Here is a 14,804-nt window from a genome sequence, read left to right as displayed (position 1 = left end):
TATGTTTATGTTTAAATTTTACATTAGAAAACTGAGTTGTACACTTAGTAAATCTTGATCTGTTGTTTTTTCAGGGCAACAGGGGCCTTGGTTTCTATGGAGAAAAAGGTGAACAGGTAAAGGAAAACTAATGAATTAATAGCAGCACTAAGGGACAGTTTGATGTCATTTGCTATTTATAAAGGAACCTATTTTAACTACTCTCTGAATTTGTGGTTCTATTATGTAATTATAAGTGAAAAACAAACAAATAGAGCTTTGACAGTAATTATCAGTAATTATCATCTCCGTAAGGGATGCTATAGCTGAACTAACTTCTGCATGTCTAAATCTAGCTGTGCCCTCCTTTACACCAACACAGAGGTTAACACGTCTGAAATTTGTCAAGCCAGACCACTTTGTGTAAAGTGATAATCTTCATGCTCATTCTATTGTTGCAGTTGCTTGACAAGATAATGTAAGTACTTACTGCTAGTAAATGTACCCTTATGCTTTTGTTCCAGGGCCCCCCAGGTCCTCCAGGTCCACCAGGGCTTCCTACAAGAGAACTGATGGGTGTCCCCTCTGACAAACACAAGGTAACCACAGCGTGTTTTGCCAAAATGCAAAAGGAAATAAGAACTCTACAAATACCAAAACTAAAATTCTGTGCAAATGTTCTTTTACACACAGTGCTTTAATATATCAAAAGAGAAATCTGCCACTTTTCCATAGCCTGGATCATGAAGTATTTATTGAAGCTATGGTGGATGAAGTCATTCAGAAAGCACTTCTCACGGCCTAGAGATGCTTTAGGCAAACTTGTTCTTTCTGTTTAACCATGCAGCTACTGGCTGTCACACATCTTCTCATTTTACAAGCAGGAACACTTGCTGAGAAACCATCCAATATCATACTTTTCATAATAGTGAGTGAAATTTTCTTCCTGTGAAAGAAGCACTTTTTTTAGGGAGGCTCTCTGAGTTACTGTGTTTGGTTATACAACATCTATATGGCACAGAGATTTGTAAACTTTTTCATACATTTTGGAGAAAACCTCATCAGCAGGGTGCAGTTTATTCTCACCTCTTGTTTCTTGCTGAGAGCAGAGGTACTCATGCCCTGTATGTGTTTATTCTGGATCACACACCAACCTCCAGAGCAGTAGATTTTCACTCCAGATTTGAAGTTAGAAAGTTCACATGGCTCATTCAATTTCTGCAGCAAGCTAAGTCGGTTGGTATGATATCAAAAAATGCCTGTAATGGTCTGCAGCCTGCAGTAGGTAATATACATGTTGAGATTGCCATGACTAAGCAGAGATGCCCACATATGAGCTACTGATCTGGAGAGCCTTTATAATAATTGGTGTGCTAGTTTGAGCCTAGCTGGGATATTTTGGTGAGAAGAATTAGATTATAGGCTGTGAAAAGGAAACAATGGTGATGTCTACTTCACTCACAGGCTTGCTGAGATGTATAAGAACAAGAACACAAACATAGATAACAGAGTTGGTCTCTGTCTCTGGGGCTGCATGAACTTCTCTCTACCTAATTTGCTGCCTTACTAATCCATCTGCTTCCTAACCCCCCTGGCCAACCCTCCAAACTCACCTTGAGCATAAGGCAAAGTAAGTCTGGGGTAAGGTAGAGGGGTGGGGAGAAGGTGGAAGGGTGGTTGGGAGCCCCTACTGGGGACTCAGGTTTCTGGGAAGGGAGTTATGTTTCGGTATTACTTTTTAACTTGTATATTTCTGTATATGTTGTAAATATCTGCTTGTATAATGTGCTAAGCTGTAAATATAAAGCTTCATTCAATTTCCAGATTGACTGAGTCTAGTCTGGGTGATTTTCTTAAGTGGGGGAGGTTGGGTAACACCTAACCATTGCATCTTTACTTTGGCACCCAACATGTCTCATCCTAACAACAGCTCTTTCTTACTTCTGATGAGACAATATATAGATAATCAGTAGGTAAAAATTTATTTGTAGGCATAACTCAGACACTCACCACCCATACCTCTCATGAACGACCCTGAAAACGAGCTGAGGTGCTTGCATTTCAACAGACCTTTTTACAAGCAGCTTTAAAATGCTTTATGAAAGCATAGATTGCATGTAACAAGTGTATAAAGACTGAACAGCACAAAGGTGGTGGTGTTTTTTCTCTTGATAAAGCTTTGTTGTAGAAAAGTTACTGAAATGTAAATGGGAATGTCTATCATATCTGAATATTTTTCCTTTATTGTTAGGGTGAAAGAGGAGAGCCTGGACAAAAGGGGGAAGCTGGAATTCCAGTAAGTCAAGTGGAGAAGAACAAAGCCAAACAATAATATTGGAGCTAATACTGCTGCATTCTTCATTGAAATGGTGCAATATGCAGAGCAACATAAGCAGAGACCTAAGTTCTGTTGCTTTAGAAAAGCTAAGCAATGTGACATGTCATAACTCCTCAGTTCAATCAGTTGTTCCTTTACTGCTTTACCAAAATAAGTTTATTCCCTCAGACACTTTTTGATTTTATCTTTAGCTATTAATAAATATCATTATTGTTGTGGATCTATGTTTAAAACCTCCAGGAAACTGCACTAAATAAGTATATATGGAGATTTTCTCTGTCCTCTTCAGTCTGATCTCTGGGACATGCAGACTTTTGGTCTCATTGATCAGTAAGCCTGTTTGTTGAGTAAGCAGACAGTAATCCCATGAGTTGCAGTATCATTTAGAGATGTCAACCAGGCTTGAATGAATGTGGTTTAGTTAACTCACAGACAACCTCTAGTCTGTCTAAATAGCTTTGCCATTGAGTGGTTCTTTTTTACTGCCCAGAGTGGTTTAAAATGCAGTCTTTACCAATTAGGAATGCCTCACTGAGCATTTTGCAGAGCTTTATTTTCTCAGATGGTCTGGTCAGCTTCTCTGCAAGGTTATGGGAGAAGGTCACAGTGTGAGCCCTGATGCCCTCCATGTGCAGTTGTTAGCCAGTTCTTCAGCTGTTGGTCAGATTTTACACATGCAGAGTTTTGTTGGCTGCATTAGGAAGAGCATAGAATTTATGCTGATGTAGCAAAAGGGGCTATGTGTTTTTGCTAGTGAGATGGATGGCAATATGCCTGTGTTTGCCAAGTAGCTCTCTGAAGTTACAGTTTGGCCATAAACTGAGTTGCTTAATTAGTTGTATAGATGAACAATTGCTTTGGCTCTTCCTCAGAGTTGCAGCCACAGAAGAAAATAAAGGAGGAGGAGATGATAGAAGGGAAACCCTGTCCTCTCCCTAATGGCCTGCTATGGCTATTGTAATGAAGGAAGCATGTTACACTTCATTTTAAGGACAACAGTTCTTTCACATGCAGCTATTATTAGATCCTCCATGTGTTACAATGATGTCTTCTTCCTGTTTGGCTTCCCTAAAACAGTATTACAAATTTTTGTCACATAATGAAGAAATGTGTTGAATTGACATGTAATGTTTCCTAGGGTGTACTTCTCTTTCCTCTTGAAAAAGGTGAAGAAGGGGTAATGGGCTACCCGGGACAAAGGGTAAGTCATTCATTAAAGGTAAAATTCACCCAACTGAATGTGTAAGTCCAAATTGAGAGTTTGCCTTCAGGAACAAAACCCAGATTAACAGACTATAGAAATGAGAGTTCTTTGGCCCATCAGGTTGTGGCCAGCTCTGAACTTTCTGATAGACAAAGTGAAAATGCTGTTTTGAAGTGGTGGTGGGAGAAGGGCCCCATGAGACTCACAGGTGTGCCTGTACCATCACCAGGAAGTCTTGTACATCTCTTACCTAAAGCTGTGCTCACTAACCACTGTTACTGTTCTGGTCTACAACAGACCATATTTCACTGTTTCCACCTCAGCTCTCTTCAGAGTACTGTTTACAAACACAAGCTTGTCTCTGGTTACTTGTGACCCCAGAAAGATAGCTAATTTAAGTATTACTACCATGTAGTGCCTACAGGTGCTTCTTTTGAGACAGTGCTCCTCAAATGCTGAAATAGAGTAAGAACAGTACTCAGCATATATATTAAAAAAATCTCAGTCATCTTCAAAATCCTCATGATCAGCTTAGAAAGTATTGATTAAGAGATGAAAATGAAACACCAGATTGGATTTCAGACCCATCCTCTCTGCACCATAAATAAATTTAGTTGATAAAGTATCTGAACTCTCACTGTTAGTGATAACAGAAATAATAATGATTCTTAACCATTAGGATGTTATGATGTCACTTTTGTTTTGCTCATTTTATTGTCTTCAATAGGGACTGCCTGGCATCAATGGTTTTCCAGGACTCAGTGGAGACAGAGTGAGTATTTCATACCAGACTGTGGGTTTTAACACATATGTAGACAATCTGTCTGGAAAGTAAACCATAGAAGAAAAATTCTGTCTGTAATTACACCAGCTGTAGTCTAACAAATATCATCTGGATTCATCCATCATTGTAATTTTGGGTCAGTTGTTCTTCTCATTAGTGAGGAAAAGGGGAAAAAAAAAAAGGAAAAAGACAAAGAAAAAAAGAAGAAGCCTGTAATTAAAGTCTACTTTGTATAAAACATGACCATGTTTTAAGAGCACGATGAGGTGTCATTTTCATTGTTCCCACTGCTGTGACCATGATTTCTGTGTTTTCCTATCTACATGCAAAACTTACATTTTTAAGTAACTTTCTGGAGATGTGTTTAAGATGTATGGCTTATCTTGATTCTGAAAAAAGAAGAAGAGAAGGAAACTGATAACTATCCCAGTTGAATCTGTCCATGTGGGAACACACCCAGATAGCATTCTCTCAGACAGAGAAGACCTCATACGTTCTGTCTGGTCTCAGAAAAAGGCTTCTTCAGTCAGCATTAAGAAATCAGTTCCATGATGTATTGTGGAAGCAATGGGATGAGTGACTTTCCCATGCTGCTCCATCCTCAGTTGTTTAGGATTGCCACCCAGGAGTAATAATAACAAGAAACACATGGGACATGGAAGTACATGAAATATAAAGAAAATAAGAATGTTTGCACAGCTATCTGGTCCAATTACAGAACCTGGTGGCGTGGAAAGGAGTTATGTGATTGGCAGTAGGTAGATGGAGAGGTTAAACCCATTTAGGCTTACTGGTTGTCTCTAGCATAGGTTCATGCTCCAGTCAGAGACGGTCAGAGCCTTCTTCGTACTGAAGGTGAATCCTGGCAGCAATTTTAGTGGAAGGTGCATTATTTTGGTTGGGCTGTCATTATCGAACGTGTGTCTGAGAGGGGACGTCCTACTCGGTGTGGTGTTACGACCTCCCTGTTGTTGATATTTGAGTGATTGGGTTCTTAATAAAGGACGGACGATGAAGTCCTGCTTGCGCACAGGTGAAGCCGCAGTGACTTCGGGAGCCGCTGGCTTCACTTCTAGGACACCAGCGCCACCTAGTGGGAGGAAGCCTTACAGCGGATACTCAGGAGCATCCTCATTACGGAAAGGTCTCTGGGGCGCGCAGCTCAGGTTGTGGCAGCCTGCTGAGAGCTGTGCTATTGGTACTGCTTCAAAACTGCAGCAAGTGACTTACAGAGCGGGTTATTAGCATTCGCGTTCCGTGTAGGAGTTGTTGTGCCCACTGTGAAACTTGGGAGATGCTGAATTTTAAAGAAGTTGGACAACAACCAGTGTAAATTACACAAATCTAAAGGTTTCGGTGAAACTGTGTTAATCCACACTGGTTGATGATCTGGCCTTTTCTTTTTTTTCCCCAACTAATAAGCCCATCATATTAAAACTAGTGCTTTTCTGACATATATATGAATGTTTTCTATAGAGAACGGAAGTTGTCAAAGAGCTGAGTAAAGCATATGGAAGAGATCACCTCTTCTGTAGCAGCATCACTACCATTTGCCCTCTACTCTGTGCACCCCTGGCAGCTGAACTATGCTCTCATGTGATAGGGCATACCGTGGTTTGCTCACAGGTTTTAGTCCGTGTGTTCTGCATCTCAAACATTTGAAAGAATGAAGTGGGCAGGACTTTAAATGTTACATTTACTGGGTTGAGGATGGAGAATTTTCTCTGGGATATGGCATGCCTGGTGGAATTTGATGAAGGTGCCTCCAGGGCTGGTCCTGAGTTGTTCTCATTCAGCCAGATTTAGTCAGTTGTTCTCATTTAGCCAAACACATTCCAGCCACCTGGAAAATGGCAAAAAAGGACCTGTTCACTTCAGTGCTGTTACAGGGTTTGCTGGTGGCATTCCAGTGAAAATATGTCCACTTGTAATGATTCACACTTGTTTAGTTTTCTTGGAGCAGGTTGGTGTATTCTAGCTGCCTGGCTCATGTGTCTCAGGGTCAGCTGGCATAAAGGAGATTCCCTTTCTCCTCAACTATTCTGCAGCCTCCATGGGATGATGTTGATGTAGGTGCTTCTTCCATCTGCAACACTGTTAGGCATGGCAGAGCCTGGGCCACAGCACATCCCTCTGGCCTTTGGTGGGACTTAAGTTTGATCAAAGAGATGGAACATCAAAAAATAAGGATAGGTCCTGAATTACTACACCCCAGGGTGACAAACTGCTCAGCTATGTTGCATATTTTTCACACAAACATCAAAGCAAGCCTGCTGCTACAGATCAAATAATTTTACTCTCTTTCTGATAAAGAAACTCACAATCATTTTGACGTGTATTGCAGGGTTTTCCAGGATTTGATGGCCCACCAGGTGGCTATGGTCCTAGAGGAAGCAAGGTACTTTATGGCTTTCTTTTGCTAGAAGCAGTAACCCAAGTGTAATTTAGGTGGGTTATTTTCTTTTCTGTCACGTAGCGTCACTTGTGTTTGTTCATCATTATGGAACCAGCTATCTGATTTATTGAATTGAAATCTCTGAGCTTTCTTAGAAGTCATGGCAGTGTTTTTGAAAGGTTTTTTTTTCCTTTGTGTTTCGTGGGCATACTTTTCCATTGTAAACAAAGGTTTGAAGGTTAATGTGCTTAGATGTAATGCTTCAACTTCTGTTAATAGGGGGAGCAAGGCGAAATGGGTCCTCCAGGACCAGTCTCCTATTTTCCTTCACGCATCCCAAGGAAAGGTGCGTTTTGCTTAGATTGCTTATTGTTTACTACCTTCTATGTAGATCAAAAGCATGAAATTCTGAGAGTGAATTCCTTTAAAAACTGCAGCATGCTAAACTGTTCCAGGCCTAATCACCTTCCAAGAGACTGCCTTGATCACCTTTATGCAGACAGGTGGCTTCTTTGTCTCTCCTACAGAAGTTGGGTTGCTATACAAAAGGCATCCATGCATTCTTGTGTCCAGAGAGAAGAAATGTGGGGAAAAAAGTGTGACTTTGTTGTCCAGTGAAAGGAATAATGGCAGAGGCTGTCTTCTGCACCCTATTTCAGAGACTCAGATAAAGTGCAGCAGTAGTAGCACAGCAGAGACTATTCTTATAATTCATATATAGAAGGAAAGAAAAAAAAAAAAGGTTGTTGTTTTTTTTAAGTTAAGGGGTTTTGTTTGGTTGGTTTTTGTTTGGGCTTGGGGTTTTTTCTTGTTTTTTGTTTTTAAGTGACAAATTTCCTTTGTGGTTTTTTCACTGGGCTTGTAGCAGCCACTGTCTGCTTTCTTGCAGTTGTGGTGGCTCTAGTTGACCAGACTAGAAGCACGTAGAAGGTGATACTCATTTGCCGAGACCAAAACTATTCCAGGGAAAGTGCCAGCAAACAGTGAGGATAATCACATGCTATTGCCCCAGCCTGTTTCCTCATACCATTGAGCTGTTGAAAGCCAGTGAGTCTAACAATGAATGTTTGCCTTCCACCCAGAGAAGGAAGGAAGAAGGCCCAAAGCACTGTTCAGGTCACCCTGAACACCTTGCTAGGCTTTTGGGAGCTGGAGAGACCATGTAGAGAGAGAGAGCAAAGCAGACAGGGACATGGACACACCATATACCTTCTAGTATTTTCTTTGAGCGTGATATTTACTACAGGCAATAGTTGAGGTTGTGCAGATACTATTGGTGCTAAGGAGCAGAGGGAAGCTTACTTGTCATACATCTGTTATAATAGTAACTTCGTGCAGGAAAAGGAGAGGCTGTCCTCAGTCTGTGCTTCCCCAGAGCAACATAGTTCTAGCAGCATGTTATAAGAGCTGAGAGATAAGCCCAGAAGCTCCATACCATTCCTGTGACAGGCCATGCACAGCTCCCAGGTGTCTGAGCTTCAGCAAAATCTTTCAGATACATTTCTTTATTCAGACTGAGGCAGCACATGATAGTAGATTTTCATATTTCTAAAGCTACCTTTGAGAAACAACTTTAAATTCTAATACTCTTAAGTCCTGAAGTTCTAGTTTTTACTTTTTTTGATAATTTAGCATTCTGCAGTGTATTGCAAACCAGCATATATGGGTCACAAGTACCTTCACACTAAAATACATGTGTTGTGGAACTGGGAATATCTTTCAGGTGCAAGAGGCGATCCAGGCTTTCCAGGTGCTTCTGGACTACAGGGAGACCCAGGAGAAGAAGGAGATCGTGGTGCCCCTGGTCTTCCTGGATTCTCTGATGGTAACAATGCATGTTCCAACAGCTTAACTTTGTAGTGAGTTGTAACTGATACAGGGTCAAGGTAGAGGAATTACTCGAGCAAACCATAAAGAAAGCAGTAGATATGGTGCTGAGGCACATGGGTTAGCACCAGACTTGGTAGAGTTAGGTAATGGTCTTTTCCAACCAAAAACTTTCTGTGACTCTGTGATTACTGGGCAGAAAATGAGAGAAGTGTTTCTCTTCAGCCTCAGTGACGCTCTGGAAAAACATCTGAAGCGGAGATGGAGCGGTGGGTGAAAGTTGCAGCATAAGAGGTTCCACTTCAATACAAGGGGGAACTTCTTTACTGTAAGGGTCACAGACCACTGGAACAGGCTCCCCAGAGAGGTTGTGGAGTCTCCTTCTCTGGAGACTTTCAAGGCCTGTCTGGATGCATTTCTCTGTGATCTGTGTTAGACAGTATTGTCCTGCTCTGGCAGGGGGGTTGGACTCAATGATCTCCTTGGGTCCCTTCCAACCCCTAATACCCTGTGATCTTGTGATGACAAAGTCTTGCTTCCGTAACTGCTATTGATTTGCTGAAATGAAAAGTACTATTTTGGCTCTGTGCTAAATATTTCAGTTTTTCCTTGCTTGCTGCATGTCATTTCATGAGTCTTCCCTTCTGCTACCTCACAGCTCTTTCAGCAGTGTTGTAGTTGTTCTGACTTTCTTCCCTGGTTCTGTTTCAGCGGATGGGGATAAGCCAGGCTTACCTGGAGAAATGGGACCAAAAGGCGAGAAAGGTGAATTAGGATCCCCTGCTTATCAGATGGGCCCACCTGGGTTCCCGGGTAAGCATGGGGAACCAGGACTCCGTGGTCCGCCTGGCCCCATTGGATTCCCTGGTAAGTGCATGAAGAGAGATGATAAGAACTCACAGGAATATCTTTGATTATTTCAAATGATAGCTGCTGGCGAGGCAAAACAAGAAAGTAGATTGAGGGAATGAAGCAAAACAGGTGGCGAGGAGAGTAGATAATGACAGGCTGGGTTGTTATCAAGCTACCTAAAAGGAGGTTGTAGTGACGCTGGAGCTGGTCTCCCGAATTACTAATGATAGGACAAGAGGAAGTGGCATCAAGTTGCATCAGGGGAGGTTTAGCTTGGATGTTTGGAGGAAGTTCTTTACTGAGGGGGGTGGTCAGGCACTGGAACAGTCTGCCCAGGGAGGTGGTGGAGTTGCCGTCCCTGGAGGTGTTTAAAAGGAGAGTGGATGTGGTTCCTGAATCTATGGTCTAGTGATGAAGGATGCTGGGATGAAGGTTGGACTGGATGGTCCTGATGATCCTTTCCAACCATAGTGATTCATAGTGACTAGATGCTGTGCTGAGGGATTTGGTTTAGTCAAGGACTTGTCAGTGTGAAACTAATGATTGGACTCAATGACCTTGAAGGTCTTTTGCAATCTAAGAAATTCTGTGATTCTGTGATTTCTGTGGTTTAGATGGTGAATAACATTACAGGTAACAAAAGGGCAAATGCAGTGCACCTCAAAGGAATGGGGAAGAAAGATAAGAAAATTAAATCTGCAGTGGTCTAATTTATATTTTTATTTAATTAAACTTCTAGGTGCTCTCTTTGGATTAAAAGGACAAGAGGGAATCCCAGGTCGATTTGGCATGCAAGGTTTCCCTGGGCCAAGAGGACAAAAAGGACCTAAAGGTAAGTTATAACAAATAATTTGATGGATGATCTGCTGTTAAGTGTGGCATGAAGCTACTGTTGTATTCAGTCTTGAATTTATTGAGTTATGACATGCCTGTGAACCAACAAGTTTCATCTAAGGCTACACAACAGTGGAATATTATGTTAGTTTCTTATCAGTTAGAAAACATAGAAGTGCTTTTCTGAAGTTCTGGAGAAGCTACTACTCAAGTATTCTCAAGTCTGTATTTATGTAAGTGGATGCAGCTGAAAGTCTGTCTTCTGTGGCAGGATGTTAATTCTTCTCTTTCCAATTCTTTCCTTAGGTGAAGAAGGGGATTGCAGTACATGCCTTCTGAGTGATGAAATGAGAAGGGGCTCTACTGGACCCCCTGGCCCTCCTGGCTTTCCAGGAACCCCTGGCCAGCCTGGGAGAAAGGGAGAACCTGGTGATGAAGGACCACATGGTGTTCCAGGTTACCCTGGACCAAAAGTGAGATACTTGTTTCTTTATTGCATAGTTATATATGCTTGCTAGAGAGAAAAAAAATCCAACACCATTCTCCATGGAAAAATGATTAAAAGTACAATTTCTCTCTTTATGTGCCACTTCCATAGCTTTCAGATTGCTAGCTACAAAATACCAAGAGCCAGAAGTTGCTATGATGGAGGGGACAAATAGGATATTTTGGGAAGAGCAAGAAATTTCCACATAATCCAAAGTCCACTTTCTGTTTATGCAAAAATGTTTCAGCACAACCCTTTTGAGCAGCTGTAATACTGACTGTGATCTGACCATCCAGAAGGGCAACAATTCCAGTAGTAGCTTAAAGCTGTTGCTAATAGATTGCATATGTCAAACTGGTGAAGCGCAAAGTTCCTAAAAGCCACTATTCAATAATCCCAGGAAAAGGGCTTTGCTTGCAATTGCTTGGTTGTTACTTGCACTTAAAGGTGCACTATGTGGAATGCTGACTGCAACACAGTTCCTTAGGAATTGCTGACTTCAAGAAGTCATATTTCTCAAGGTTTTAGAATGAATTTTTTGTAAAGATGGCCACAGACTGATTTTTGTTTATGCAAAGGTGTCAGAGCAAAGATATTGTTTTCAGTTAGTGCCTTAAGTCCTTCTGAACATAAAAAAACCCAAACAGACTTATGTATAAGCTACACATAAGGTCTCCAAGTATACTTAATCTAGATCAGATCTATATGAACTTAATAAAAATCAAGTTTAGCCCAAGCAAAGGCTATTTTTGCTGTGGAGAAAGAGAGATTAGAAACAGCTTCAAAATATTTTGAAAACATCTGTGTGCTAAACCACACTAGACTCAACATGTAAACATTGCAAACAAAAAGGTAGCAATGCAAACATTATACTATCAATGCAGCTCATTTCCACAGTTATACAATCAGTGAAATAATTCAGCATAATTTAAGTTCCTGAGATCTCTTTTGGCCTGCAAAAAGCAGTGTCTGAAAGAAACGTTACTATGGTGCATAGATGTGACTTCACTAACCATTAAAATGCACTTTGCAGCTATGACCCAGGTAAAGCAGAATCCTTATACCCAAACCTAATCTCCCCCTTCACACTTACAGAAGTGTCAGCCTGTATTGTTGAAATCTCCTGCAGCTGAGATAGATTTGCAATCCAAGAAAATCTTGGTGAATGTCAGTAAAATGCAAAAAACATCCTTTTGAATAGTGTGTGGCACAGGAGTATTTTAAGCAATGAACAAATACATCAAGTACATCCATTTCATTCAGTGTCTGACCTGGAATTCAGTAAGAGGAGGCTGTGGAAAGACTAACATGTGTAGCTTATATTTTAATGAGCCTAAATGTATAATTATTCAGAACTAAAGCTAACTGGCATAAAATAGTCAATGGCAAATGATTCTGTAACCTTTGGACCTTGCTATCTATCATGGTAGATCCCTTATTGAAGGGTTCTCGGCCAAAAACTAGCTGTACCACTTTGAGATGGGCTGTTCAGAGGGATTCTGCATTATGCCGAGGGATCAGGAATGCCACAGACTGGTCTTTGTCTTCATCACAGTTTGCCTTTGAAAGAGACAAAATCTCTCCTCCAAGATTTTCAAAGCTTGATTAGGCAAGACCTTGAGAAAGCTGCCCTGGCTCCCAAGTGCTGGGTTAGACCAGGAACCTCCAGCTCTCCCCTCTAACCAAAACCTTCCCTACAGGTCTGTGAGGCAGGTTGCTCAATTAAAGGAAGTCAGTGCTACTTTTCAGCCCCATGGCAGTGCTGTAAATCCCAGTACACTGCAAGCTATAAGGCTGTCTTCTTTTGTAGCAGAGAGCAGGAGGGCTTGCAGGTCAATATAACCCTGAGTTTTGTTTCCATGGTGCTGAAGAGTTGCTTACAGCATTTTCTTTAGTGGCTAACAGTGAATAATCTTTTGTGTTTTCCCCAGTACATTTCTGCAGCTGCAGTCACCTTCAGGACTCTAGCTCATAGAAGCTACAGCTCTCCCAATGCTATCCTCAGGCAGGAGCTCCTCTACCATGCCACATGGTTCTCATTAGAGCATCTTAATGATGGTCCAGGTGCAAAAGTAGAGTTATTGAAGAGGAAGTAGTTCACAGAAAGTAACAGGAAAGCACTAAATTTAAGGAGACTTTTAAAAGCAGGACAGTTGTAATACAAATCTTGATCTTTATTTCTCAAGTGGTTCTGTTTCTTTTCTTTTCCAATGTATGTGACACCAGGGACGTTCAGGTCCGGATGGATTTCCTGGGCCGAAAGGAGAAAAGGGAGAGTCTCTTTACATAACTACTAAAGGTAAAGATTCATATCACATATGTTTTGCTATTATTTATACCTTTCATGGGAGATGGGTCTTGATGAAAAATGTTATGTAGGCACCAAAGGAATCCGAGGGGATCCTGGACAGCCTGGCATCAGAGGTCAAGATGGTTTCCCAGGCAGAGATGGATCAGATGGTTTACCAGGACAGCCTGGCCTTCCGGTAAGTAGCAAATCACTTGCACCACACTCAATTGCTAATGCATTTAGTTCTGAGGGGTTCTGATCACCAAGCTCTCCTCCTTTCACAGATAATGATGCACAACTAGACTGACTTTGATGGTTGTTCATATATTAAACATCAGGTTTACTCTCAGGGTTTTTAGTACAATCTTTCATTTTTATTTCCACTTTATGTAGACAGCTAGGCACTAGTGTAGAGCCTGTATAGGCCAGCTGGTTAGCTTATGGTAATTAGTGCTTTATTAGTGACTCCTTCTAGCATTGTCTAAAAAAGACTCTGTGTGACTGAACTTCAAAAGATTTGTTATTAATGAGTTAAGGAAAAACAAAATTTACTACAATTTTACGCCTGAAGATTGTATGTGGGTGTCAGCATATATATGCTTGATAGCACCTCACCTAACTGCAGCCATCTAGAAGTTAGAGGTGAAGTGCTTGTTTTCTAAGTGCCTACAGAAGAAAAAGTTAACCACCTTGCAAGAAGAATTCATCTCACCCATCATAAATGCTGGTTGGGATCACTGGGATGCTCTTACATCATATTTGAAGATGTGCCAGAGCCATACTGTCCGATCCGGACCACAGTGCTTTTTACTACCAGTAAAGATGGTATTTGATACTACTTCTGAGATGGAAGCATTTTATAGTGATGTTTGTAAGGTGTTGATTAATGAGTGTAGAAATATCACTAGAGGAACAGACAAAGAAAAAAAATCCACCCATTTGGGCACAGTTCTGTGTCAGCTTTTTTCAGGGTCTCAGAACTGAATGTCACACCAGAGCATCTGCAGCAATGCATTTGGTTTCCTCAAAACCCACTTAGAGCTTTGCTGAAAGAGCAGTAACTCTCTCCACACAGCTGTTCATGGGCCAGCTTTTCTCAATACCTGAGAAATTTTCCTGTCTGATGTTATTCGTTCAGAGTAGCTCAACTGTTTATCTGTTTCTCAGCAAAATCAGGAGTGACCACCTCCATTCACTTCCCACAGGGTGATGGTATCAGAGGTTTCCCTGGCGATCCTGGTTATCCAGGTGAATTAGGCCCAAAGGGTTTTCCAGGAGAAGCAGGCCTGCCAGGTGAAGGATTTCCTGGTCAAAAAGGGTACCGGGGTCCTCCTGGTGACCGTGGACAAGATGGAAGCCCAGGACCTCCAGGTCTGCCTGGTCTGCCAGGGGAGCCTGGCCAACTAGGTAACTGACATCACTTTGTCTTACATCAAAGCTATGGGAGATCATTGCTGATTTGTGTACAGCATCTATACAGCACACTGTTCAAAAAGCAGTGCTTGGTGGGGGAAGTTACAAGGGTAAAAAAAGAGGGTTGCTTCTATTAGTTCTCCAGAAGTTTTACAGAAGGAAATACTCAGAAAGCCCAGTAGTTTCATGTCAGGTAACAAAAAAGGCATTCATTCATGCTATTTCAGTGCATACTGTTAGAAACAGCAACAAACATCCTTCAGCTTTCAAGCAGTTAGAGGCAATGAAGCAATGTCCTGCCACTGGAGTACATGCAAGTGCTTTTTTCTAGTCTTCCCTCTCCAAGGTAATCTTCCAACTGACCAAAGAAAGAGAAAGTAATGTATCCATCCATCCTTCAG

At 41.4% G+C, this 14,804-nt stretch overlaps 1 protein-coding gene across 1 annotated transcript in view; it reads left to right on the top strand.

Annotated features, from left to right (window-relative positions):
- The window catches only part of COL4A2 (collagen type IV alpha 2 chain), a 164,089-nt gene that overhangs the window by 113,616 nt on the left and 35,669 nt on the right, over nt 1-14,804 (top strand). The window contains exons 12-25 of the mRNA XM_064143763.1: nt 75-116; nt 504-578; nt 2,231-2,275; nt 3,456-3,518; nt 4,249-4,293; nt 6,650-6,703; nt 6,980-7,046; nt 8,424-8,525; nt 9,239-9,394; nt 10,119-10,211; nt 10,520-10,686; nt 12,927-12,999; nt 13,080-13,186; nt 14,196-14,397. Of these exons, the coding sequence (XP_063999833.1) occupies nt 75-116; nt 504-578; nt 2,231-2,275; nt 3,456-3,518; nt 4,249-4,293; nt 6,650-6,703; nt 6,980-7,046; nt 8,424-8,525; nt 9,239-9,394; nt 10,119-10,211; nt 10,520-10,686; nt 12,927-12,999; nt 13,080-13,186; nt 14,196-14,397 (1,291 nt within the window). The remainder of the gene's footprint in view (nt 1-74; nt 117-503; nt 579-2,230; nt 2,276-3,455; nt 3,519-4,248; nt 4,294-6,649; nt 6,704-6,979; nt 7,047-8,423; nt 8,526-9,238; nt 9,395-10,118; nt 10,212-10,519; nt 10,687-12,926; nt 13,000-13,079; nt 13,187-14,195; nt 14,398-14,804) is intronic.

Source organism: Pogoniulus pusillus, chromosome 5, assembly GCF_015220805.1.
Source record: "Pogoniulus pusillus isolate bPogPus1 chromosome 5, bPogPus1.pri, whole genome shotgun sequence".
Classification (NCBI taxonomy): Eukaryota; Metazoa; Chordata; class Aves; order Piciformes; family Lybiidae; genus Pogoniulus; species Pogoniulus pusillus.
This window is presented reverse-complemented; position numbering and strand designations above follow the sequence as displayed.